A 27,744-nucleotide genomic window follows, 5' to 3' on the forward strand; every position below is an offset into this window, starting at 1 on the left:
GGGCAGTCCAGGCTTCTACTTGCAGAATGTGTGGACATGGGAGGGATGGAAGGAGGGTCGCCTCTCAACGTTCACTTGCAGAGAGGAGTTGGTTTTTGAACTTTCCTGGAGAATTCTCCCTTGTTTCTAGCAGTAATTCGCCTGTGGGTGCAGGAGTGGTGTAGGAGGAATGTGGGCGAGGCTTGGGTCTCCTTGCTCGGGCACAGGTGCCCCTGATCACCTGGCTGTGCCTGTTTCCTGGGGATACAGCCCAGTGGGAGGGGGGCAGCTCTGAGGAGCCACGGGATTGCCGCTTTCGTCCATCAGTCCATCCAGCCACCTCTCTCACACACACATCATCTTCACACCGGTTTCCAGGGCACCCAGAGTGGGCCGTGCATCTAGGGCTGCAGGATGGAGATCCGACTGTCATGGTCTCTGAGTCGTTACCAAGACGGAGCAGGCCCGGCCCACTGTCCCAGGGTTGCAGTGAGCTGGAGGGGGTAACTCTGCTGTCCCCGAGGAGGGTGGCTGGGCGCATCCTCTTGGTCAGGAAGAGGACACGTGGATTCTGGGAACCATCCACGTGTCACACCCGGGGCCTCGCTGACTGGTTTTGAAGGCTTTGATGGAAAAGTCTGCTGCCTCTGAGCATCTGTTGCCTCTTCTGGGCCAGGTTGCAACCTCCTTTCCGCCGGCGCTTTCTGACTTGTACCGAAGAGGGAAGCTGAGGATGCAGGTCGTGTCTCTCCGGGCCGGAAGCGTGGTGGTGAGGCTCAGACTGACGGTGCAGGACCCCGAGTTCCCGGTGGGCGTGGCCACGCTGTCCCCCATGCTCCCGCCTCTGTGGGCGAGCACCGTGCTCCAGGTGGACCAGTCGGAGACGCTTGTGCAAGGTGGGTCCTCCTCTCCGTGCCCAGGGTGTGCCGCCCCGATGCCCTCCAAAGTCCAGGCTGCGTTAGTCCTGATCAACATTCACTTTGTTCCAAAAGATGAAGCAAATGAACTTTGAGTCCGTATTCTGTGTTCTTCCATGGGGACTGGGGCCTAGGGCTGCCGCCCCGAAACAGTGAGCCCACCTGTGTCCCACACCTCCAATTCCTGACGGGAGAAGCACCCCTCGGAGCTCAGGGACACTTACTCCCTTCGATGGTGTTTCTCAGCTGCCACCAGAACCCAGGGTAGAACTGGGCTGGAGGGTCCACGAAGGGCACAGGGACGGGAGCTTACTGTGTCTGCGTCGGGGCCCAGCCAGGCCTGGCTGCTGTGCGCCTTGTTAACGTGGAGATCTGTTTCATTAGCCCAAAGGCTTGTAATTTTACTTGGTGATACAGGAAGTCACAGATTAGGGAAGAGGGGGGGAGAGATGGAGAAACAGAGATGGAGAGAGGCAGGGAGAGGGGGTTGGGGGAAGGGGGGCAGTGAGAGAGAGAGAGAGATGGGGACAGAGGGAGAGACAGAGTCAGAGATAAGACAGAGTCAGAGATAAGACAGAGACAGAGACATCAAGAGACAGAGAGAGGGAGAGATGCAGGGGATTCAGAGGGGGCAGTGAGAGACAGAGAGAGACAGACATAGAGAGACAGCGAGCTGTCACGTCAGGAAGGTTTTGCTGTCAAAGCAGGGATGAAGTTCCGTTGTGCGGTGAGGGCACTGCAGTCTCTACATCAAAGAGCCTGTTTGGGGCTCAATCCATGGAACGCACCACCCCCGGAGTGGAGCAGGTCCCAGAGTGAGCGCTGTCAACTCCTTTGAGCCCTGTCGCCTGCCAGCTTGCTGTCCCAAGCTCCCGCAGCCCACGAATGCAGAGAAGGGGCCGTGGGAGTGTCACACCTGAAGTCATGCCTGGGAAACACCTTCCTGCTGAGCCTGGGGTCCCTTCCTCTGTCATTCACCCCCTCGGGGATGGAGATGACGGCGGCCCTCTGCACCTGGTGGGCCTGCCTGCCTGGGTTCAGGGGATAAGTGCTGGGCAGACGCCGGGCAGCCTGTGGGTGGACCCTCAGCCTGCACCCCCAGGGCCCAGAGACAGATCTGAGCCATCTTCTGGAGATCCAGCCCTAACCTCGAGATGCTTCCCAGCCTCATCCCCTGGCATCAGGGCTCAGGTTATTCCAGAGCTTTGTCAAGTGATGCTGTGGGTTGAATGGTGGCCCCAAAAGAGAAGTACACACCTAACTTCAGACGTGACCGTATTTGGAAGAAGGGTCTTTGCAGATGAAATGAAGGATCAGAAATCATTCTGGATCAGGGTGGGCCCAAAGTCCAATGGCAGTGCCCTTAGAAGAGACAGGAAAGGAGATGACCCAGGGACCGTGGAGGACACCACGTGAAGATGCAGGCAGAGGTGACGCAGCCACAGGCCGAGGAGCTCAAAGGGCCGCCAGAAGCCGGAAGAGGCAAGAAGGACCCTCCCCGAAAGCCCGAGGGCACCCAGCCCTGCCAACACCTTGATTTTAGACTTTGGCGTCTAGAACTGTGAGAGAATGAATTCTGTTTTAAGCCAGCTCGAAAACTTGTGACAGTCTGGGATGGCAGCCTCAGCAAACTCATACAAAGGAAGAAGAGGTGCCCTGCATTGCTAATATCCCAGGGTTCATCATTCTGAAGCCCCCCCCCGCCACGAAGTTCTGGAAGTATCCTTGGAAGTTGGGAGCCCCGAGCAGGCTCTCACCTTGCAGCATCCCTGAAAAACGGTAGGCTGTTTGCTTCACATTCCGGAGCTGAGGGCCAAGGTGGGAGGGTCTCCCAGGGCCACGAGGAGGCCTCAGCTGTTTACTGGTGGACGAGATGGCTCTGCCCTGCACAGAGTCCCCTGATCCAGAGCCCGAGGGGCAGCCCCCGGGCCGCAACCCTCATCCGGGGAGGCCCGAACCGAAGTCCCCCGCCTTCCCCACCGGCCCAGAGCCCCCAGCCCCGCAGGCACAGCCGGGAAACTGGAGAAGCACACTCATTGTCATTCCACAAAAATTCAACAAACCGCAGCATGGAAAGCTCCTCTCCTCAGCGACCCCACAGAAATGGTGGTGTTGGCACTGCTGAGTTTTCCCGGGTTATCTGCGAGCTCTCGCTGCTGTGAATCCACGTGTCCCAGCAGCGTGGCGGTCATGTTGTCACGACCTCATCTTCTCCCCGAGGCCCATACCAACCCCACCCGGGTCACTGGGTGGCCACGCGTCCTGGTCTCCCTCCAGGGGGGCCGTGCCCCGTGCGGGGAGGCTCAGTGCCGAGTAGCAACCCGGGCCTCCGGCCCTGCTTACACCGCCTGGCGGGAGGGGGCCTCACGGGACAGGCTGGAATCCCAGCTCCGACACTCCCTCGCCGTGGGTCCCTGTACAAGGCACGTCGCCTCCTGGGCCTCGGTGTGCTCAGCTGAGAGACAGGAAGGTTGACCCATCCCCCCGGAGGGTAAATAAAGGGACCCTGCAGGTGTGGGGTTAGCGGGGTGCCCGGAGCACGTCTGACAGCGCCGCCGACATTTCGGTTTAAGTCTTCTCTAGGACGCCCTTTCGTATCTCGGGTGAGCTCTCAGGCCCGGAAGGTCCTGCAGGGTCCCCGAGCCCTCACCAGTCCTTCCGTCCCGCCCCACTTCCCTTCGCTCCCCTTGGATCTCCCACCCTTGCCCCTCCCCTTCCTTAAAATCTGCTCAGGAAGGGCCGTCCTGCTCATTTGCTCCACGTGCAGACAACCCCCTGGGCCTCCACGTGCATCTATGTGGCCCCTTCGTGCTTAGTGCCCTGTGCAGACGCCAGCCAGACGAGGCTTGATGGCGGTGCCGTTCTGTGTGAGGGGCTCCCCTGGGGTCACCACAGTACTGGGGGGCAGCGCCCTCTCTGTGATCTCAGGACTGGCCTAGCCACGCTCCCCGAAGCTTCCAGTCGGCCGCGCACCCCTGACAGCATCATAGGCGCAGTGGACCTTCCTGTGGCCTCTGTGGGCGGTGGGTGACGGAGGACGAGCGGGGGAGCCTGGCCCCGGGCCTGTCACTGTCTACCTGGCCTGCGGGGGTGGGCCTGCTTCCTCCAGACTCGGTGGCACTGCCTTTGGTCCAGCCTCTGTTCCTGCCGCCGTTAGAACCCAGTTCTCTGTGACCACCTTCTCCTTGAGTGAGAATCTGGCCCCCAGGAAGGGCTGAGGGCTCTGGCCAGGTTTCACTTCTGAAGGTCACCTGGGCCCCAAAGACAGTTTGGGGCCTCCCGAGGAGCCTGCCTTTTCAGGGATGGGGCAGCTCGTCCTCGGGCCTCCCCACCTCATTCCTGGGGGTTTACATGTGCCAGGAGTCCTGGCTCTGTCGCAGCTGCCGCCTCCTCCGGGAGGTGGGCTACATCCTCATCCCAGCTTCAGGGCCGGCAGGAGCAGAGGACAGGTCCTGCACCAGAAGCTTTTGCCCACATCCTTGTCTGGAGGCCCAGGAGGCGCAGAAGCCGCCTGGCAGCTGTCACAGCTCGCAGGCCCGCCTCCCGCTCTGAACCCAGGAACTGCCGGGCCTCGGGCTTCTATACAAGACAGAACAGAGTTGTCTGCGTCTTCCTCAGACTTACCCCTGAGCCACGTGCTGGCGGAGCGAAGGGGGTGGGGAATCACCTCCCCAAGATAGCTTCCAGGGCTCTGCGCTTTGAGCTCAGGTCTCCACGGGGGCTTCCGCTCTCCTCGTGGCCCTGCTGCCCGGCGGGCCTGGCTCCAGCCCCGGCCTTAAGCCCCCGGCACCTTCGAGCCACCTGGAGGTCAGGCTGCGCTCCAGGGGGATCTGGGTCAGGGTGTAACTGTTGCATCGGCTGATGAGTCTGCTGGGCTCGGGGAGCTGCTTCTGTAAAGATCACAAGAACCGAAACTGAAACCCACGAAACCGGCCTCTGAGCGCTCAGTGGCGGGGTTTTCTCTGCACAAAACTGGACTCATGCCTCATCTTGACTTGAAGTCCAGCCAAGTCCGGGCTTCGCTGGTGCCCTGAGCCTGGCTCGGGGACCCCGCCTGCAGCTCTTGGGAAGCCTGGTAGCCACCCCTCGAGGGTAACCTCACCCCGTCGAGGCACCCAGCCTCCCCCGCTGGCAGAGGCAACTCTGTTAAGAGCCACCTGCTCTCCTGGGCGGGGATGGGACGGGCAGCGACCCGTAGAGCCGGACCTGGGCTGAAGGATGGATTTCTAGAGCTGTGGGAAGACTGCTTCCCGACCCCCGGCTCCTCCCAGCCTGAAATACAGCTCGAGTACTGATTGCTTAAGGGTTTATTTTTATTTGTTTATTTTTTATTGGAGTAGAGTTGATGTACAATGTTGTGTTCCTGTCAGGTGTACAGCAAAGTGAGTCAGTTATATATATACGTATACCCACTCTTTTATTAGATTCTTTTCCCATACAGGTCATTGCAGAGAATCGAGCAGAGTTCCCCGTGCTGTACAGTAGGTCCTCACTGGTTATCTATTTTATATACAGTAGTGTGTATATGTCCATCCCAATCTCCCAACTTATCCCTCCCCTCTTTCCCCCCAGTAACCATAAGATTGTTTTCTACGTCTGTGGCTCTATTTCTGTTTTGTAAATAAGTTCAAGTTCAGAGGCCGAGAAAGGACTGTGGCAGGGAAGGGTTTGGGGGGATTTATAGGGTTGGGGGGCTCACTGAGCCTTCCTTGCCCAGGTCAGAAGGGTCAGGGCTTCCCAGGGGCACGGGGCTTTGGGGTCTCTCACAATCATTTCCCAGACTCGGGGGGGAGGTATTTACAGCCGTCCTATCTGTGTCTTGGAAAGTTCATGTTATACTAACTGGACACCTCCTGGCTCAGTTACTTTTCTGTTTCTTTCTTGAGACATTAAATATGAGGGGATGTTGGCTCGTCAGAGGGAAGAGAAAGCACCTTATGAACAAAGAATGAACAAGAGGGGAATATATTCACACCTGTGGTTGCTGATACCTCCACAGGAATCCCAACGTCCCCTAACCTCTGCCCCCAGATCAGCCAGCCAGCGGTGGAGGTGGGCAAGGGCGGGCTTTTGGTTTGTCGCCTTGGCCCAGAGAGGAGCTGCAGGGAGGGCTCTGTGCAGGGAACCCCACCGCCAGCCCCGGGTGCTGGATGCCGAGGGCCTCACCGACGCCCTGCTCCACCCCTTGTCGTTCGCTGCAAGGACTCTGGTCAGCAGGAAGTTGCCACCATGGCGCTCTGCTTGAGCAGCCCCTGGCCGTTTTCTCACCCGCTCGTGTCCTGTCTCTTCCCCGCCCACAGACTGGGACGAGTGCGCAGACAGCCTGCAGCACGACTGCTCGCCGGCCGCCCAGTGCATCAACCTCGAGGGCTCGTACACCTGCCGGTGCCGGACGGCCAGGGACGCCCACCCCTCCAGACCGGGCCGGGCCTGTGATGGTGCGCCCCGTCCCCAAGCCCCCAGCTCTGGGCTGAGCCCCCTCCCTGAGGACCTGGGGTGGAGCAGGGCTGGCTCTCCTCAAGCAGGGTGGGCACAGTGCCTGGGGCCCACCATACTGTTAGGGGCCCATGAGAATGATTTAATTGCTTTTAATATCAAAAGAAAAAAAGAATCTAATAACAGTAAATATCAATTATGAATCTAGTCTTTATACCAGTGCAGTTTTAAAGTATGATTTTAAATTATTTTTATGAATGAAAGGGTCAGAGAAAGTCATGATGAAACCCCTGGGGGCAGGGGTCCCTCCCTGGGTGGACTGGACCCCAAGATGGTGTAGGAGCCCCGGTGAGCATGGAGAAGGCCTTGATGTGGGGTCTCTGAGGCCCATTCTTGGCGTGTCTCTGCCCCAACGTTCCTGGGGGCAAGTTCTGATCAGTTTGTTAGGGCCACCTGGCGTGCTGAGCTCAGAAGCCGGAGGAGGTCACATACAGACTTAAAATGCTGTGATCGACTAGCAATGTCTGCTCTGGACACAGGGTGGGCAGCATAGGTGCTCAGCTACCTGTTTGCCATCCCTGCAAAGGCTTTCTGGCTGGACGAAGCAGCAGAGAATGGTTCCCTGGGAGAAAGCCTCTAGTCCTTAACTACTGTGTATAGTGTCCCACTTCCTAAGACCCACACAGCTTCTCTTCTCCCGTCCTTTTTCTTATACCTGTGTCGCCCAGCAAACTGATAAGAGTGACCAGAACCTAGCCCCACACTGAGCGCACATTTGGGGGAAATTATCCCAATTTCCCAAGGCCCGCAGATCCACGGTCCATCTGAGGCCAGCAAGAACCAAGCCTCGCACTTATGTCCTGGTTCTGCAGCCTCCCAGGTGGACCCGCTAATCTCAGGGTCACGGCATCCTCACTGATCAAATGGAGAGGCTCCAGGGCCTTCCGAGAGAGCTCTTGGGAGACCACAAACAAGGGCCGTATCAAACATTCTTAACCACCCGTGGGGATAGCCTCTGCCCCCTCTTAAGGTCACCTGGGGGGGGGGGCTCTTGACCAGAGTAGACCAGACGCCCCGTCTGAGAGAGGATGTGTCTCGGCAGGTGACGTGGTGAGCCCCACCGGTGGTGCGCCATCTCCGGTGACAGGCGAAACAGCCCCAGGTCCCGGCACAGAAACAACAGCCCTCGGCCTGGAGAGCCCCCCCTTGTCCCCCAGCCCTGGATACCCGCGGCGCACCACTGCAGCAGGCCAGACCTGGACCCCAGGGCTCCCGCCCAGGACAGGGGTCAGCGGCGTGCTCGGTCGTGGCAGGAACAGCACTGGGCCAGCCGTGGACGGGGAGCCCAGCGTGGCCCCAGGCCTGGGCACCAGCCAGTGGGCGGCCAGCAGGGTGGCTGGCACCTTCTCCTCCCGGGCTCCGGGGCCCACCCACAGCTCCCCTCTTGGGGCCATGGACAGCCTACCAGCCTCCCCAGGATGGCTGCGCCCAAACCCCACCACGGAGCCGCTCTTCCGGCCCGCTCCTACCCAGCGCCCCATAGACCACGTTGAGTGGCACGCCAGCCTCCCCACGAGGGACATGCCGCCCGTACCTCTGGACCCCGCGTGGCCACAAAACTCAGACCCTGGACCCTCCGGCTCCCCAGACCTGCCCTCGGCCACCACGCCTGCATCTCTGAAGACCCCAGCCTGCGGTGAGTGGCAGGAAGGGTGCGTCCCAGGGGCCATGGGGAGCTGCTGGTGTGTGAGCTCCCTTCAGCAAAGGCTCACGCAGTCGTCCAGTCCAGGGCAGTCCAGTAGCACTGGGTGAGACCAACCCAGTGCCGTGCAGCTCTGTCCCCTGGCGGTCGGCTTCCGGTCTAGTAAGGGTGAGAACTCGGTCTCCCCGCTTTCCCTCCAGCCCGGTCCTCCCCCTTCCTAAGCCTCCCGATTGCCAATAGCTGGAGCAGGAAGCTGGGCATGTGTTGCATTAAGTGCACTGAGCACGGGGCGCATCCCCCCTGCGGGGTTGGGCCCCCAACCTTTCTGTGCCTCCCCAGAAGTTCTGCATCCCCAGGCCTGCTGCAGCTCCCCCAGCAGCTCTGTGCCCTCCCAGCCGTACTGACTCCCGGCAGTTCCACATCACCCATTACTTGTAGAGGCCTGAGCCATCACCGAGACCCCTGGGTGATCCCCCAGGAGACAGGCAGCCCCTCTGTGCAGGGAACGGGCCTGGCCCTGCGCCTCCCAAGGAGGGAGGTGGCTTTGGCATCCCCGTGTGAGCTCACGGAGCTAGCCTGGCCCTGGATTGCATCCAGCTGTTAAAAGCAGCTCCGTTGATGCATCTCCTCTGCTGCACAGGGCTAGATCCGAAACTAAACTCTTCAGCCCACATACATCACCCAAGTCCCCTGTAGGAATGGTCTGTAGCCAGCAAGGCCCACCAGGCTGATTTTTGGGGAGTCCGCCCAGGGGTCGAGGGGGGCAGCCGCTCTGGAGGAGCCGCCCAGAACCTGCTCAAGAAAACTTTGTTTCCAGAGGTCCCGGGACTTCAGGGGTGGGCACAGAGCAAACCTAAGGGGCAGGGGTGCCGTCCCTGGGAGCCCAGGGCTCAGGGGCTGTCCAGGGACTCTGCATCCACATGTGTAGGTGGAAGCTGAGGGACTTGACTCCCCTGGGCTGGCCTCCCCTGAGGACTCTCATGTCCCCGTGGCGGGGGGGGGGGTTCGGTTCTCCTTCCTGTCTCCTGGGAACGTTGGACTGATTTTAATCAGGGAACTTATATTCCACTTCTCAGCTCCCACGCCCATCGGAAGGGTCACCGTCTCCAATGTGACCAGCATGGGCTTTCACATGACATGGGTGGCGGATCTCACCCTGCGCCCCACTTTCCAGCTCACCCTGGTTTCTGCGCGGACCCCCACTGTGCACCTGGAGAGCCAGAACGCAAGCCTGACGCTGTCTGGCCTAGAGCCTGGTGTTTTGTACCTGGTGGAGATCGTGGCCAAAGCATGTGGAAAAGAAAGTTCCAGAGCCCACCTGAAAGTGAGGACAGGTAACAGGCTTCAGAGACGCGTTTGCCACTGGTTCTTAAACGGATGAGAAAAGGCATGAAAAGGATTTTTGGTGGCTTAAGGTTTAAAACAGCTGCGCGAACTTGTGGATGCAGGGATTCCGTTTTCCTCTCAGTGTAGGAATGTCTGGCTCACTTCAGACTCAGCTGGTGTTCAAAGGCCACACAGGAGGGGGCTTATTTCAGGGACAGGTGGTAGACAAAGAGGCTGCTTTGCAAAGCGCTCCAGACTCTGCAGAGGCTGCAGACGCTCGCCCATCTGGGTCCTCGTGGGTACGTGGCAGGGAAATGGGTGCAGTGCTGGTCTATCCATTTCCTGTGACCATCCTCACTCCTAACAGACCTGGACTTGGCTTTCAGGAAGGATGATGATGGACAGATCTGTGAGTGCCCCCCTCCCCGCCCACTGAGCCTGGGACCCGCAGAGTAAAAGGGAGGGGAGTAGAATTGAGCAAGTGAAACGTAAGGTGGAGCTGCTCCTTGTCGATAGTTATATATTCAGATAAAACTCCTTTTCTCTTGGGCTTCCCTGGTGGCGCAGTGGTTGAGAGTCCGCCTGCAGATGCAGGGGACACGGGTTCGTGCCCCAGTCCGGGAAGGTCCCACATGCCGCGGAGCGGCTGGGCCCGTGAGCCACGGCCGCTGAGCCTGCGCGTCTGGAGCCTGTGCTCTGCAACGGGAGAGACCACAACAGTGAGAGGCCCGCGTACCGCAAAAAAAAAAAAAAAAAAAAATTCCTCTTTTCTCCTCATTAGCATTTGTCATCCACATATCTTCTTGAATGTCCAGCTTACCTGAACAGCCAAGGGCAGACCTGATGTTGCAGATTAGTCCTCAAATCTTGGGCAACTGTCTAAGAGTTGATAACAGTGGTCTTCGAGATGGGGTGCACGTCCCTTGGGAGATGCCTAAGGTGACCCATTGGGGGATGCCTAAGTCATAAACGTTTAGAACTTCTTTTTATATGCTTGAAAATACGAATTAGCTGTGAACTGGGAAACTAGAGAGGAGATGTGGGTGAGGAAGGCGAGTGCAAGTTCACGGCCAGCTGGAGAAGTGGAGGTCGCTGCTGGCCGGACCGTCAGGCAGGGCGGCCCCGGAGGAGAGCTGGTGCTGGGCTGTCGCGTACATCTGCCATCTGGAGGTCTCACCCGTGCTTGGAGGGAGGAGTGGCCCGCGCGTCTGTGTGACCCCGGCCTGAGATGGGTCCACCTCTGCTCTCACCTGTGCACCTTCGTGCTCCTGATGGCTTTTAGGTCAGGCCACACCCTCCAGTTGTCGCCATCCTCTCTGCAGGCAGGCAGGAGAGAGACGCAGGGGCTCAGCTGGTTCCGCGGCCCCCGGCAGGGTCTCCCTCTGCGCCCAGCCTCTGTCCCGTCGTCCTCTGGAGCTGAGGCTGTGTCTGTGCATACCAGGTGCTGCTCCTTCTCTACAGAGTGCAAATCAGCCTCAGTTCGATGTTCTTCCTGGCCAACGTAAAAATGCTCTTATTAAGATACGATGATGCTCTGCTACCTGATACCCCTGCAAACGTGTTTATTCTCCATCCTGCAGCGGCCCAGAAGCTCAGTGGAAAAGTCAGAATAGTGAACGTCAAGTACTTAGAATCCTTCCGCAATGCAAGCAGCAAGGAGTACCAGGCCTTCCTAGAGCTGTTCTTTCGGATGGTAAGTTGGTGGAATCGGTCCTTATTTTCTCTTGGGATGTGAAGGAGGGAGGTGGTAGCATCCTAGCGGCAGCCAAACGGGACCCAGACCTGCAGGTGCCACAGACTTCTCGCTTCTGAAGGAAGCTGGGACTTCCAGCTCTGGTGTGCTGCCTTTGTGTCCTGGATCTGCCATTAAGCAGACACATCAGCAGGTGGGAGACATGCCTTTTCCTCTGCTGCATCCTTACGTCACGTTGTTTCCTGTTCAGTGAAACTTCTTTATTGACGCGGGACCCTGTAGAGCAGAAAGCCTTCCCCGGCCTTAAAAAGAAAGAAATTTAAAAATTGAGATCGATTTCACATACCATAAAACTCACGCTTTTAACGTGCACGATTCAGTGGTTTAGACTGTATTTGCAGAATTGTGCAACTGTCACCACCAGCTGATTCCAGAAGGTTTTCATCCTCTCAGAAAGAAACCCGTTAGCTCATCATCGGCCCTTCTCTCTGCCCCTGAAGCCAGATGTGTGCTTCCTGTCTCTGTGGATTTGCCTGTTCTGGGTATTTCGTAGAGGTGGCATCATACAATATGTGATTTCTGGGTCTGGCTTATTTCACTGAGTATAATGTCTTCAAGGTTCATCCATGTTGTACCAACATCAGAACTTCATTCCTTCTTATGGCTGGATCGTATTCCACTGTATGGACAGACCACATTCTCTTTATCCATGATCCATTGATGAACACTTGGGTTACTTCCACTTTTGGGCTATTGTGAATAACGCCACTATGATCTGACCTTAAAAAAATTCCTTTTCCTGCTCTCCCTTGCAGTGCCCTCTGCCAACCCACTGGCATTCTTTGGGATGGTATATTGTTACAACTTAGTTAGAGGAGCAATCTCAATATTCTTTTTGCTGGTGGTTAGATTACCCTTTGATGAATAGAGAATGCACTTGTCATGATCTTGTTTGCCTAGAGGACGTCTCATACAGTTTAGCTTTTCCTTGTTCTGGGGGTTTAAGACACAGACTAGAGAGAGCTCGGCAGCGCCACCTATTGGTGGAGTCATAACACGGTGGCGCCTTAGCAATGCCGGTGGCCGCGCTGTTTGGTGATTCCGTTCAATCCCATCAGCGTTCCCGATAAAAGTCATGCTGCCTCCAGGAACTGTCATACTGGGACTCCTCTAGATCTGGGGTCCTGCTTGATTTATTCTGAGGATCTGGGGTCCTGCTTTATTTATTCTGAGGTCCCCAGCTTCTGGCCCAGTGTGTGGATTCAAGAGCTGTTGATGATTTCATTCATATGTATATCAAATCTTCCTTAGGTTAAATGATAGTTACACATCATATTAAACAACAATCACTGAAATCAGTTCATATAGCTCTGGTGGTCACATGAGGCAGCTTCACTGCTACCCCAAGTTCCTTGATTAATCTCTCCTTTTTAAAACTTTTCATCTTTTGCCTATTTAGGGGGACAGTTTTTGTCTGTCTAGAGTTTCAGGATAGCAAATAATTATGCAATTTAACACCTACGTAGGACATTAGGACACATTTTGGGAGGTTGTGGGTTAATGTGTCACTTCGTTGTTTGTCAGTTCCTAGCAAGGGGCCTGGAACTCCTCTTTGAGACTGGCTTGAGATGCAGATAAAAGTGATTTTAATCCAAGACTCTGGCAGATCCCTCTCTGGAAATCCCAGAGAGAAAGAGAGACAGAGAGAGAGAAGACCAACTCTTCCAATGAAAAAGGTGGCAGCCATGTGACTGCAGGCGGCTCTGGGGTCTCCGGGGCGTCTGCACCCTCTGATGGGTAACAACAGACTTGCTCACACTGGCTGTCCCAAGGCTGGGAATCCACGAGCCTGTTCCTTGAACCTCATGCAGTTCGGATGCAGACCAGGTTTTCTCTGTGAGGGCAAACCGCGGAGGTGGGCTCTTCCATAGCACATTTGCATTTCACGCACAATTTAAGGCTCATTACAAGATTGGGTACCTTTCTGGGCATTTTGGCCATGATGGGCTAGAATGGAATAATATGGTGTGTGATGTAGGATTCTGTCCAGATTGATGGAATAATGAACAAGGCTTTTAGAGGCAGGAACTACCTGTCTCACTAGGATGCCCACGGGGAAGCAGTTTTCGGAAAGGCAGCAGGAAGAAAGGAAGGGGAAATGTTCCGCAGTATGAAGGCCACAAGCACTGTCGCGGAAAAAGTGGAGTCGGAGAGGTGGTGTCCCTCCCTAGGACCAGTTGCTCAGCCCTGTCCTCCGGGGCTCTGAGCTAAGAGCAGCAGATGCTAAATGCCGCTGTGAGCCCCCTACCAAGTTACAAGCCCCATAGGGTGGGGCTTTGGCACTTAGCCCCACGTTGACCCGCTGGCTCTGGTTGGGGGACAGGGCTCCGTGTCTCGGGCCCCACCGGCATTCGTGCTGGGCCTGGGGACTGGGCAGAACTCACCTGCGGCCTTAACATCTTTCCCAAGGCCAGTGCTGCTGCTGGCTGCGATCCCCAGAGGAGAGGACGAGGACCCCGTTTCCTCTCTCGGCACGCGGTTCTTCTCACCAGACCTGTTTCTCTAAAGGTGCGGAATTCCTTGCCAGCCTCCATGCTTCAGCACCTGGACACAGGTGGGGTGCAGGTGGAAGTGACCCGCATCTCCAGCGGCAGCGTCGTGGTGGAGTTCAACTTGCTGGTCATCGCAGACGTGGATGTCCGGGAGGTGTCTGCCACGTTCCTGGCCGCCTTTCAGAACGCCTCTCTGCTGGAGGTGGTCGGAGGTGACCCCTTCATAGTGGGTAGGCAGAGGCTGGACCCCGGTGGAGGCTTGCTCTGCAAGGGAGAGGCAGTGAAATCCTAGCCACTGGCTTTGTTTCTGAAAGATGCGCCTCCTCTTGACGGCTTCCCTGCATTAGATGAAAATGCGAAACAGATAGGACCCTCATCTCTCTTATTGCTCCTATGGTTTTTTTTTTTTTTTAAAAAGGTTTAAGGTTGAAAAATCTTCGGGGGAACCTGCAAAGATTCCCGGGGATGCCGCATCCTTTCTGCAGGCTGCATCCTGCCCCTCCCTCCTTTGCTGCTCTTCCATGGGCTGAGGGCAGACAGGTCCCTCTCTGCTGGCAGATTTCCTCCCAAGCACAGTTTCCAAGGAAACTGTGGAAAATCCTAGGAAAAATAATTGAAAAGAAAAGCCGGCAATTTAGAGTCTCTTCTCATATTGTATTAGTCAGCTGGAGTTGTAACAAAATACCATGGATGGAAACAACAGACATTTATTTTCTCACAGTTCTAGAGGCTGGGAGTCCAAAGACCAAGGTGCCGGCTGATTTTGGTGAGGGCCCGCTCCTGACGTGTAGGCAGCCACCCTCCTGCTGTGTCCTCACCTGGCCTTTCCTCTGTGTGTGTAGAGGGGGAGCGCTCTGCTGTCTCTTTTTATAAGGACATCAGTCCTGTCGGATCAGGGCCCGTCCCTAACGACCTCAGTTAACCTTAATTATCTCCTAAAGGGTCCACCTGCAAATGCAGTCACACTTGGGGTCAAGGCCTCAACACACAGATGTTGAGGATACATAGTTCAGACCCTAGCACATAGCATGCCTGAGAATAAACGATAAAAGGCTTATAGTTATATGTATGGATGAAATCAAAGACAGTATAGATGAATATTTTTCTGATCTTTGGAATGAGAAGGGTTAAGCCTGCAGAGGAAAAGCCTGGACTATTTGACTCTATAAAAAGTTAAAGCTCTCATGTCAAACAAAACAGTCACCATTGTAAAGCAAGCAGTGAACCAAAAAGTAATTTCAACAATCTGATGAAGAATTATATCCTAAATAAAGAGCGATCACACACATTGGTGATAAAATACTAAGGACCCAATAGACACAGGCACAAAAGACCCAAATAGATCATATGTGAAAGATGACTAACAAAGATGGAAGGATCAAAGGCATTCCCATTAAAATGAGTTACTCTTTTCGCCCATCTACAAGGAATTTTTTTTTTTTTTAAAGATAATCCTGCTAGCGAAGCAGCCCCTGCACACAGCGCTGGGAGAACAGGATTTGCTCACACTTCCTGGTATTTGTCAAGAGCTGTAAAAATGTTTCATCCACTTTGTTTTTTTGGGTTTTTTTTACTTTGTGTTTTTGTTTTTTTAATTGTTAGTGGAGTACAGTTGATGTACAATGTTGCGTTAGTTTCTGCTGTACAGCAAAGTGAATCAGTTATACATATATACCTATCCACTCTTTTTTAGATTCTTTTCCCATAGAGTCATTACAGAGTATTGAATAGAGTTCCCTGTGCTACACAGCAGGTCTTTATTAGTTACCTATTTTATATATCGTAGTGTGTATATGTCAATCCCAATCTCCCAATTTATCCCTTCCTCACACCCTGGGAAACCATAAGTTTGTTTTTGACATCTGTGACTCTATTTCTGTTTTGTAAATAAGTTCACTTGTACCAATTTTTTAGATTCCACCGATAAACTCTATCATATGATATTTGTCTTTCTTCCTTAATGTTTTATCCTGCTCATTGCATGTAGCCCCTGTATCACAGCACTTACAGGACTCCATCCTAAGGAAGCAGAACTCAGTGTGGACTATAGTTTACATGTAAAGACATTCATCTCATTGCTACTTTAAAAGCAGAAGGTCGGAAATAACCCACAGTCCCGTAATAGGGAAGATAGTAAGTCAATTTTGGTAATCCATGCCATGGACTGTCAGGCAATTATTAAAAATGAGGTTTGCTGAGATAGAAAATATTCCTGACCCAAGGAAATGGGATGGAAGCTGGACTCACATTTGTGTATAAAACGTGATCTTAGCTGCATTGCAGTCTGCCTTTCGAAAGGCTGGAAAGGAATACACCAACATGCAAACACTTTACGTCTGGGAGGTGGCCTCAAGGGGGCATTTTATTTTCTTTGCTAAGCTGTCCTGGTTTTTATCCATTTTCTGCAGTAAAGCCGCATTATGCTTCATAAGGTAAGTAACTGAGCTTAGAGGTGAAAGCAAGTGTGTGCCGGGGTCCCTCTGCCTGATACCAGGGTCCAGGTGGGGCCCATTGGTCTCCTGGTCTCCAGGCAGCTGAGGGGATGCTGAGCTGCCTTCACCCTCCCCCCCTCCCATCCGCCCCCATCATCCTCCTTCCAGAACAGCCCCTGCAGGCTTCCTGCCATCCGCCTCTCACCCCCATACCCGGCAGAAAATCAGGGTACCACCCTGTCTCCCGAACCCTGCAGAACTGGCCATCTTTGCTATCATTTGATAATTTTAACCTTGGTTCCCGAGATGCAGGCTGCCTGTAAACAGTGGGCAGAGCCGCGATTCTCAGGCCTCCTGTGAGGGTTTCCTGTCTTGTTTTCTAAACGCTCCAGATTACGACGAGTGCGACAGCGGGGAGGATGACTGCGCCCCGGGCTCCTCCTGCCGCAACAGCCTGGGGTCCTTCACCTGCAGCTGCGAGGGAGGCACCCCCGACCTCCCCGTGGAATATTCTGGAAGACCCTGCGAAGGTAATAGTCTCAGGATCCCTTGTCTGGAATACTCTCAGGTAGTCTGTTCTTTGAAGGACGTTCGTCCCCAAAGTGCGTCTTTTCTAAACAAGATTGGCATGTTTCTATGTCTTGGGCAAGTTTCCGTGTGTACGAACACGTGCAAGCATGCATATGTGCCCACGTGCATGTGTGTGCACGTGTGCAATGCCTGTGTGCACGTGTGTGTACACGTGTGCACATGCCTGTGCCGCCCCATCCTTCCACATCCCTCCAGCCTTCTGGGTGGTGCCTCATCTCCAAGTGCTTCTTCTGATGCCCTGGATGAGAAAATATACACATCAACCCAGGTGCGTCCTCTCAGATGCTAAAAGATGATCTTGCAAAACATACAGCCTGTGTGACAAATGACACATGACATGGAAGCGTTTCTACTCAGACCCACTGTCCACGCAGCACTTTTCCCATTAAATGGGGCCTTCGTGGATTCACTGTTGACTCTGAGATGGCCCCTGCCATCCAGGGATCTGCGGTCAAGCAGACATGTTTATAGGAGTGAACACAGTGTCTGAAGGAATATGGAATATGCTGTACTTGAGGCAGAAGCAGGAGGCCCCGAGGAGACTAAGTTGTTTCAGTCCCTTGAGTGTGGTCAGGGAAGGCTTCCTGGAAGAGGTGTCTTTGAGCTAGTCTTAAAGGATGGCTCCGACGGCACCAGCGGAGGGGGCTGCGGTGGGGCAGGGTGCGGTGGGTGGGTGCAACAGTAAGAACAGAGCTGTTGAAGGCGGGCATGGTCCAGGCACGCAGCGTGGGCTGGCTGCAGCGTGATGCCTACAGGAGGTGGGTGGGAGAGGGGGGGAGTACCCCACCCAGCGAGGCCGGGTGAGGCCAGTCGAGAAGGCTGTGAACGCCATGAGCAGGGGTTTGGACTGCATCCTGGGGCCGGGGAGCCAGGTGAGCAGCACCTTGAGATGAGAGGGCAGGTGCCGGGGCGGCAGGCAGCAGAGCCGGGCCATAGAGGAGGCTCAGGGAGGGCTGAGGTGTGTCCTGGGTCTGCCCTCCGAGGATGGTGGATGCTCTTACAGAGGCTCGTGTTCTTCTAGAGGTCGAAACCCAGCATGCTTTAGGGAAGCAGGAAGCTGGAGTAGGAACAAGGGACGCAAGGATCCAGAGAGCGAACTTCATTAACCCACTTTAGAGATAAGACTCAGGGGCCCCCAGGAGTGATGGCTGATCCCAAGCCCATGGGTTCAGCACATGCCCAGTGTCAGCCTGGGAGAGTCTGGGAGGGCAGGGGACCCCTCAGTTCCCCAGCCACGGGGGCTACGGTGAACCAGGGCAGGCCCAGCTGCCTGGGCTGGCAGGAACGTGCGACACGCATGTGTGTGGCTCTGCTGGCATGTGCGACCCCGGGGGTGCGCTGCTGCAGGGTGCGGAGTGGTCCGTCTGCTGTCTGTCCCTTGCCCCGCCCCTGCCTTGTACCACGTCGCTGGCCAGGCTCACATGGCTGTCCCGAAGCACAGACCCACCCTATGCCTTTGTCTCCTCGTGTCTTGCAGGCGACTCTCCTGGCAACACACCCCAGGCCACCGGCCCAGAGCAGCCCCCTACCCCAGCAGGACCTGGGGCTGCCTCAGTGCAGGGTGCCCGCCCAGCCCCCCAGGACCTGTCCCCGCGGCTGAACCTGACCGGGGCCGTCAGGGTGCTCTGTGAGATCGAGAAGGTGGCCATCGCCATCCAGAAGCGCTTCCTGCAGCAGGAGTCCATCCCTGAATCCTCCCTGTACCTGGGACACCCGTCCTGCAATGTCAGCGACCACAACAGCACGCACGTGATCCTGGTGGCCGCGTGGGGCGAGTGCGGAACCGTCATGCAGAGTGTGAGGCCGGGCTCAGACCCACCATGGGGCGCGGGGAGGGGGCTCTGGGAGTCTGGATCTCGATCCGGGGAGGGTCCATGTGTGGCCTGGGGGGCCAGGAAGACCCTGCACCCCGAGGCCTCCGACTGTAAGCACAGGAGGACCCAGCCAAGGGTTCGAATAGGACCGAGCTCTCACCGGGGACCAGGCTGCACCCTGGTGCAGGGATTCTGGTGGAAAGTCAGGGTTTACAAAGCCTCCCAGTGATTTTGATGCACAGGCGGGATGGAGAGCCAGTGGGGGAGAAGAAAGGGCAGGAAAGCCGGGAGCCTGTGCGTGAATGTGTGTGCCTGTGTACACGTGTGCATGCATATGAAAACATGTTCATGTGCATGTATGTCGGCAAGCGTGTGTGTGTGTGTGCGTGTGCGTGTGGGAGTGTGTTTGTGCAGAATGTGTGAATGGTTGTGTGTGCCCGTGCATTGGTGGGGACGCCTCCCCCACGTGCTGGGGGTCCCGGGCCATGTCAGCATCTCTGGTTTGCAGCGTTCGTCACGTGGTGGGCTGATGGCTCCAGGTCTTGTGTCTTCAAATGCTGCCTCTAGGCCACAGTGACACCCCTGCACCCCTCACCCCCGATCCTTCCCGCTCCCCACGCTTGGCCCCTGCTCTCAAGGCCATGCCAGGCAGACGCAGCGCCTTCCCTGGGTTCAGCCAGTGCTGGGCACGGGGGAAGCGGGAGCAGCATCGGGCGGTGTTGTCCCTGGAGAGACGCCAGGTCCTGGCACAGGAGGTACCATGACCCAGTAGAGCAGGGTGGGGCTGGGCTTCCTGGGCCCGGGGGTGGGGGAGGGGCCTTCTGGAAGGAGGCTGAAGTGGTCCCAAGGGGTGTACGGGGGGGTGCACCACGACCCCAGGGGGCAAGTGCAGATAGCTGGATGAGGGAGGCCAGAAATGGGGGAGGATTTACAAGGTGGAGGGTGTCTGAGTGGCTCTGGCCGGCAGACGGCTGGGCCCTGGGTGGGACGGCGGCCCAAAGGGGAAGGGTCTCCTGTGGGAGGTGGGCTGGGGGAGGGTCTCAGCAGGGGCCCGGCCGTGGCACTGTGGGGAAGGTGGTCCTCAGGGACGCTGTGCTGCTGGGCTGGGCGGGGGTCTTCGGCCTCGCTTCCTAGCACAGGGGTGGAGAGGGAACCGGGCCTTGAGAACCCCAGGGACCTGCTGGCTGGGTATCTAGCCCCCTCATCACCCCCAGGTCAGGTATTGTCATCCACGTTTCACCGGTGGGACCTGGAGGCTCACCAAGGTCTATGGGGCCGGTGGTCAAGGTCAAGGTCTCCTGGCCTCCGAGGACCAGCCCTGAGGCCTCTGCGACTCTGCCTCTCCAGGGGCCTCGACGGCACGGGGTGGGCAAGGGACCATCACCCTCAGAGGCTCTGGTTGGAGCCCTGGGTGGGCTCCCTCGTGGGACAGGTAAGCCCAGGCACTGGATGGGCTAGGCTTGCTGATGACCCCAGGTCAAGGGCACAGGGAGGCGACATCGCGGGCTGAAAGGCTCAGAGCTGGTGTGGGCTTCAGTAGGAAGAGCCCTGGGGAGGGGAGCCAGGGGAGACACAGTGGAAGACTTCTCGCAGAAGAGACCCGGGAAGGGCAGGCAGGGGACACGGGGCACGGGCGCAAAGGCAGCTCCAAGGTACCAGCCTGCCTGGAGGCCAGACCCAGGGCGAGGGCTGGCCGGGCAGCTGGAAGACCGCGCGCACCTGTGGGCCCGGCTGGCCGCCCTCAGGCGTGATTCCACCTTCCCCTTGACGGGAGTGGGGTGGCCCTCAGACCCACACACAGGGCCGCTGGGTTGACGGACCAACCGGGACGTTTCCAGTGACCACAGCCTTCGTCAGTCCCCCTCCAACCCCTTCAGCCAGCACAGCTGAAAAATAACGAGGGTTTGGCTTCTCTTTCTTAAAGATTCCTAAGACTCTCACCTGGAGGTGGGCGCACGGAGAGGGGGTGAGCAGCCATGGTGGGGGGTGCAGAGTGCGGGGGACCGCAGCTTCTGGGCGACTTCAGTTCTGAGCCAGTCTGCACACAAGCTGGCGGGGGGCGGGCACAGGTGTTGGCAGAGCTGCCGCTGTGGTTCTCAGGTCCACGTTGGTGCAGGACCTACAGACCTCAAGTGAGAGATGCTAGGAAATAAGACACTCTTGCCGGCAGTGCTCAGGTGCGACGGGCTGGCCAGGCTGCCCTCGGGGGAGTCAGCACCTCCTACACGGAGGCACAGACACAAGGCTGCAGGGGTCGGCTCTCCCACTTGCTTGTTTTTCCGAGCTAGACAAACACCTGGTTTAGCAATTAAATTCAGTAAAATTCAGGGTCCTTTCAGAGCAGAGGGAAATTCATCTCTTATGAGTCATCCAGGCCCTGGAAACCACAGGAGCTCTTCTGTGTTTTGAAATTTGTCAAAAACTAAGATTCCCCCTGGAGACTTACTTATACAAATACAACAGATTACGTACAGTTAGCAGGTTCTTCCTCCTTTTTGGGGAGAAGGGGGTTAAATTTTATCGACCTCCTTGTTTTTAAAAAAAGTTAAATTTAAGGTCTCATCTCTCAGTTTAATGTACTATATACATCAAACTATGTTTCATACTATGTTTACGTTAAATCTAAGGTCTCACCTCTCAGTTTGATATACCATATTCAGATGGTTTAGAGTATGTCTAGGAAGAGAGAAATTAGCCCGTGCCCCAAAGAGTCATGAAGTACAGAATCATCTTCATAAATACGTGTAAAAGTCTTGTGAAGATAGCAGGGGACTGTCCAGGTTTTCTGAGGCATTTTTCAAAGTGAGTCAAGGCACATAATGTCCACCACTGTGAGGACACACGTTCTAAACTTGGTGTCTCTGATACAGCCCATCCGAGATGTGGCTTCATGGCTATTGGAAAACTAAATGTGCTGAATGAGGGTCTGCTTCTGCGCTGAAGAAACCACAGGGCCTGTAAACATCGTGCAGAAAATTAAAAATATGAGCTATGAACACAAGCGCTTTATTTTAAAAAGCAAACAAAGAAGACAGCGTCAATTCAAAAGTGTTTCAATGTTCCCATTGTGGATCGTTCAATTAAGAACCTATACACCTTTGTGCCCAGAAGCTAATGCATTAGGAGTCTCTACCAAGGAAAATGAATTCTAAAAATTATTATGACTGTCAATCATTCTAATTTCAGCATTTGTATAAAAACTTAGAGAGACTAATAATAACCAAGAGCTAAAGATTCTTTTTAAACAAGTTTTTATTCCCGTTTTATTGAGATGTAATTGACATACAGACTGTATAAGTTTCAGGTGTACAGCATGAGGATTTGACTTAATACATCATGAAATGATTATTGCAGTTTAAATGAACATCTGTCATCTCATATAGATACAAAATTAAAGAAAGAGAAAAAAATTTTTTCCTTGGGGTAAGAGCGCTGAGGATTTACCCTCTTCACCACTTTCATGTATAAAGTACAGCAGTGCTAATTATATTTATCGTGTACATGACATCCCTAGTACTTCTTTATCTTATAACTGGAAGTTTGTACCTTTTGACCACCTTCATCCAATTCCCCCTCCCTCACTCCCTCCTCTGGTGACCGCAAATCTGACCTCTTTTTCTGTGGGTTTGTTTGTTTGTTTCTGAAGCATAATTGACCTGCAACACTGTGTTAGTTCCTGTTACACACATAGTGATTCATGTTTCTATGCATTTCAAAATGATCACCACGGTAAGTCTAGCTCCGATATATCACCATGCAAAGATATTACATGATTATTGACTATATTCCCCACACTGTACATTTCATACCCATGACTCATTTATTTTGTAACTAGAAGTTTTTACCTCTTAATCTCCGTCACCTATTTCTCTCATCCTCCCCCCCTTCCCTCCGGCAACCACCTGTTCTCTGTATCTATAACTGTTTCAGTTTTGTTATGTTTGTTCATTTGTTTTGTTTTTTTTAGATTCCACATATAAGGGGTAACATACAGTATTTGTCTTTTTCTGTCTGACTTATTTCACTTAGCATAATACCCTCTAGGTCCATCCATGTTGCTACAAATGGCAAGATTTCATTCTTTTATATGGCTGAGTAGTATTCCATTATATATATATATATGTATAAATATGTATATATTTCAGATCCTCTGCCCATTTTTTAATTGGGTTGTTTGTTTTTTGATGTTGAGTTATATGTGTTCTTTGTATGTTTTTGGATATTAATCCCTTATCAGATATATTATTTGCAAATATCTTCTCCCATTCAGTAGGTGGCCTTTTTTGTTTTGTTGATAGTTTCCTTCATTGTGCAAGTTTTAGTTTATGTAGTACCATTTGTTTATTTTTGCTTTTGTTTCCCTTGCCTGAGGAGACATATCAAAAAAAGTATTACTAAGACTGATGTCAAACAGCATACTGCCTGTTTTCTTCTAGAAGTTTTACGGTTTCAGGTCTTACATTTAAGTCTTTAATCCATTTTGAATTTATTTTTGTGCATGGTGTGAGTGAGAAGTCCAGTTTGATTCTTTTGCATGTAGCTGTCCAGTTTTCCCAACACCATTAATTGGAGAAGCTGACTTTTCCCTATTGTATATTTTTGCCTCCTTTCTTGTAGATTAATTGTCCATATAAGTGTAGGTTGATTCCTGGGCTCTCTGTTCTGTTCCATTGACCTGTGTGTCTGTTTTGTGCCAGTACCATGCTATTTTGATTACTGTAGCTTTGTAGTATAGTCTAAAGCCAGGAAGTGTGATACTTCCAGCTTTGTTCTTCTTTCTAAAGATTGTTTTTTCTATTTGGGGTCTTTTGTTTTTCCATACCAATTTTAGAATTTTTTTGTTCTAGTTCTGTGGAAAATGCCATTTATATTTTGATAAGGATTGCACTGAATCTGTAGATTGCCCTGGGTAGCATGGTCATTTTAACAATATTAATTCTTCCAATCCATTAATACATATATCTGTCCATCTATTTGTGTTGTCTTCAGTTTCTTTCATCAGTGTCTTACAGTTTTCTGAGTACAAGTCTTTTTACCTCCTTAGTTAGATTTATTCCTAGGTATTTTATTTTTTTGATGTGATTGTAAATGAGGTTCTTTTCTCTTTCTGATAGTTTGTTGTTAGTGTACAGAAATGCAACAGATTTCTATATATTAATTTTGTTTCTGCAACTTTACCAAATTCATAGATGAGGTATTTTGGTGGTGTCTTTAGGATTTTCTATGTATGGTATCATGTCATCTTCAAACAGTGACAGTTTTTTTGTTTGTTTTAATGAGAGCCCTGGGTCACACAGCTGTCTTCTTGCTATAACCTCACATGGCAGAAGGGACAAGGGAGTTCTCTGGGGTCTCTTTTGTAAGGGCACTAATCTCCCCCAAAGGCCCTACCTCCGAATACTATCACACTGGGGATTAGGTTTCAACAGACAGGTTTTATGGGGACACAAGCATTGGGTCAACCCAGCAGGAAGCTCGCAGGACAAAACAGCCATTCCTTTATATGTCCTCATCCTTTTAGCCCTGAAGCAGCCTGCCCTGGGAAGGGCATGATCTCAGGTGAGGCTGACCCTGAAGAAGCTGACAGTTGGAGACCATCTGCTGACTGCACAGCTCACAGCTGGGCAGCAAGTCTTTCCTTGAAGAGGGATCTGAATGGGACATCTCTGTGTCTACCAGAGTCTACCTCTCGAATAGTGACAGTTTTACTTCTTCCTTTCCAATTTGGATTCCTTTTATTTCTTTTTCTTTTCTGATTGCTGTGGCTGGGACTTCCAATACTATGTTGACTAAAAGTGGTGACAGTGAGCATCCTTGTCTTATTCCTGACCTTAGAGGAAATGCTTTTAGCTTTTCACCATTGAGTATGATGTTCAAGAGGCATAGACTCTTTGATGTAAACAACCTTATCAGTTTGTCCAGGTCTGTTTAATATGCACACAAGGAAAATGCACTTGTTCTATAATTTCTTAAAAAACAGCAAGTAAGGAGTAGATGCAGTAGCTGTAGAAGGAAAGAGAATCAAAAGGTCCTTCTATTCAGGGACTTTCAGATCATTGGAGAGTAGACAATTCCCTTCCTGCTCCTCCAAGCTTTGCCCTACAGACGATGTTTTGTTCTCAGACCCACTCATGTCAAGGCCTATTTGGCCATTAGATTTCTCGTCTGTCAGATGCACAGGTTCCATTAGCATTGTTAGTGTCAAAATGTCTATTTTCAGCAAACGCTCTACTGGCAACCTTATCGGGATTAGACCCTTTGTCATATAGCTCGTACTCTGCTTTGCTCTTTCATCCTCCAAGAAGTCCAATAACTTCTACTTTACTTGGCTGTGTATTTCTACAAACTCTGATCCACACTTCTTTACTGGCGTAATTTTCAACCATGCCTCTCGTTTCCTCTTCATTCCATGGCTCTGATTTACCTATATTTCACACAAAATTCCCCTTGTCTAGTTCTCAACTGTTAAGGCCAGCGACTTTAACAGAAGCAGGGCAATGCCCACTACCAGTCGTTAAGCATTACAACCGCAGGTCATCTAGGCTGTCCTTGACTGGCCCTGTGCTCTATTCTTCTAGTGACACTTTTGGAGATGTCAGTAAGGGGTGTTGATCTTGCAGAAGCCACCACCAGGACAATCAAACTCCAAGCCACTAGCAAGTAAAGCACTTCAAATGGGTGGTTACAACTTCAGGCATTTTGTCAAACAAAATGTTTAGCTTCAGTATAATGGTGGCAATTTTCACAGACATTTTAATCTCTTCCTACAATGCTCTCCACTGAATCAAATGATGAAATTGCCCATCCTAGGGTCTTCATCACTATTTTTGGCTCTGGAGAAATTTTGGAGCTCTCTTTGATGTTGGCAAGCCCATCTGCTTGTACTGGTATACAACGGCCTGAAAATCTTCTCTTTTTCCTGATAAACGTTCACATTCTGAGTATCCAGTCCTTAGTACCAGCTGACCCTGGCAGCATTTCTCTAGCATGAAACTGATTAGCTCTGCACTTTTTTTAAAATGGCCTTAACCTCATTAACGCTAACGGGCATCACAATTCTCCCTGGAGACTTGTGTCCACAGGCAAGAGCTGTGTTATCATTTCACACCCCTGAGTCCTCTTCCAGACCACGTTCACTTTCTTTAGGTTGCCCTCCGGACCCTTGGTTCTGTGTTAGTGTCCCTAGAATTAGAAAGGATGCAGTTTGATGAGTCGCAGACTTTAACCGGTTTATTTTAACTCGATTTCTTTGGTGAGGGCTTGCTCTCTAATTTTCAGAAGTGTACCTGGGGATTATTTGGGGAAGAATCTAATCTATTGTTTGGGGTATCGCCTGATCTAGTTTGTCTCTGGTTCTCTTTTAATGAAGAAAGCGGGTACAGGAAGTAGGCTAAACCAGATGTCACGACGTTATGTTCTCTTTTGCAATTTATACTGGGAAAAAGTTGTCAAGGTTTTCATATTTGGGGGGATAAGCTTTAAACAACCCCTGCACCCAGAACTGTGGTCCGTAGACATGTTGGGGGCCTGCTGGGGCCCGGGAGCTCACTCATGTCCCGTCTGCATTCAGAACATGACGAATACGGTGGTGAGGACCACGCTGAGGAACGACCTGTCCCCAGAGGGTATCATCCATCACCTGAAGATCCTGAGCCCTATCCACTGCGCCTTCCAGAATGACCTCCTGACGTCATCGGGCTACACCCCGGAGTGGGGGTGAGTGCAGAGGCGTCTCCCCAATTCCCTGCAGCTCACGTTCCTCCCAGCACCATCACTTGGGGGTTTCTTTAGGGTTTTAATCACTTGAGGACCCTTCTGAGAGACTGAACATGCCAAAGGCAGTGGCCAAGACTTGATTAATAACTGGCAGCTTCCCTAGATTTGTCCCCATCTCCAGTTTAGAACCAACCAGGGAAAGCCACATCTGTTCCCCTTGCCAGTCACATAGGACGCCCCCATCAGGGCACGCCTCTCTCCCCCTTTCCCCTGTGAAGCTCACCCCTCCTCTGCCTGCCTTTGAGTCTCCACCAAACTCTAGTGTCCGGGGCTGACCCCAGCTCTAGCCAGCTCAAAAAAAAAATAGCCTTTTCTTTTCTTATTCTCATTTGGGTGGTCTTCTTTTAATTCCATCTTTCTTTGGAGTATTTTGGGGAGAAATGGGAACAGGAGGGTCACAGAAGCAGACCCCCGCCCGCAAACGCTCCCTCTTGCAGGGTTTACACCGTCATCGAGGACCTCCATGGCGCTGGAAGTTTTGTCACCGAAATGCAGTTATTTATTGGAGACTCTCCTATTCCTCAAAATTATACCGTGTCTGCCAGTGATGACGTCAAGATTGAAGTAGGGCTCTATAAACAGAAAAGCAACCTCAAGGTGGTCCTGACCGAGTGCTGGGCAACGCCATCCAGCAATGCCAGGGACCCGGTCATGTTTGGCTTCATTAACAACAGGTAGGGGCACCCACCCGCTCTGTGTAGCCTTCTTTGGACCCTCTGAATTTCCAGACATGCATGGATGCAGACCCGGGTTTTAGGTGACGCCCTCAGGAGAGCCTCCTCTTGGGAACCAGAGATCTAGCCATCCTTGCCTTCTTGTATCCTAGTGGGGATGCTCCGTGTGCACTCAGGTGCACGGTAAGGAAACTCACCTGGGAACAAGGACAGGAGGGCCAGTTTAGAACTAATGAGTCGCTTTGTCTCTTCCCAGCTGCCCTATCCCCAACACACACACGAATGTGATTGAGAACGGGAACTCCAACAAGGCCCAGTTTAAGCTGAAAATCTTTTCCTTCATCAACAACTCCATAGTCTATCTGCACTGCAAACTCCGCATCTGCATGGAATCCCCTGGAACCACGTGCAAAATAGTAGGTGTTTTGCTGTTCTAAACCTCTGACTCACCCTCTTTGTTATGAGGAGGGTTGCTCTGTGATCAGAAGCCCAGGGCCTGGGCATTTCTGGGGCCAGACTTCAGGGAGGAGGTGCTGGGCCCTGCAGACTTGGCCCTTAAAAGACATGAAATGAGGTTTCAATGGTGGGCAGTCCTGGGTGAGGACCAGTGTCGCTGGGGGGCTAACTTGAGTCCTTCCTTAGACCATACCATTCCACTGGCCATCACATCAGACCTTCCTTGTCATGGTGCTGTCATGCTTCTCCTTCGAGGTGATCGAATGCATACTTAGGTGTAAAAATGTTATTTTAATTTGAAATTATTTTTAGCAAGTCGGTGGCACGTTGCTGAATCCTAGCCACTAGGTTATTTCATCAGGTTTTTGTTCTTCCCCGTTCAGCATTTATGCTGGG

General features: G+C 52.9%; 1 protein-coding gene and 1 pseudogene across 1 annotated transcript in view; one reads left to right on the forward strand and one right to left on the reverse strand.

Moving 5' to 3' along the window:
* The window catches only part of UMODL1 (uromodulin like 1), a 53,535-nt gene that overhangs the window by 16,904 nt on the left and 8,887 nt on the right, over window positions 1–27,744 (forward strand). Inside the window, exons 8-18 of the mRNA XM_073804654.1 lie at window positions 656–875; window positions 6,197–6,334; window positions 7,435–8,028; window positions 9,111–9,368; window positions 10,941–11,053; window positions 13,622–13,835; window positions 16,430–16,567; window positions 18,106–18,425; window positions 26,013–26,158; window positions 26,656–26,892; window positions 27,149–27,308. Coding sequence (XP_073660755.1) covers window positions 656–875; window positions 6,197–6,334; window positions 7,435–8,028; window positions 9,111–9,368; window positions 10,941–11,053; window positions 13,622–13,835; window positions 16,430–16,567; window positions 18,106–18,425; window positions 26,013–26,158; window positions 26,656–26,892; window positions 27,149–27,308 — 2,538 coding nt within the window. The remainder of the gene's footprint in view (window positions 1–655; window positions 876–6,196; window positions 6,335–7,434; window positions 8,029–9,110; window positions 9,369–10,940; window positions 11,054–13,621; window positions 13,836–16,429; window positions 16,568–18,105; window positions 18,426–26,012; window positions 26,159–26,655; window positions 26,893–27,148; window positions 27,309–27,744) is intronic.
* Window positions 24,402–25,995, reverse strand: LOC109547762 (ubiquitin carboxyl-terminal hydrolase 1 pseudogene; annotated as a pseudogene).

Source organism: Tursiops truncatus, chromosome 4 (genome assembly GCF_011762595.2).
Source record: "Tursiops truncatus isolate mTurTru1 chromosome 4, mTurTru1.mat.Y, whole genome shotgun sequence".
Classification (NCBI taxonomy): domain Eukaryota; kingdom Metazoa; phylum Chordata; class Mammalia; order Artiodactyla; family Delphinidae; genus Tursiops; species Tursiops truncatus.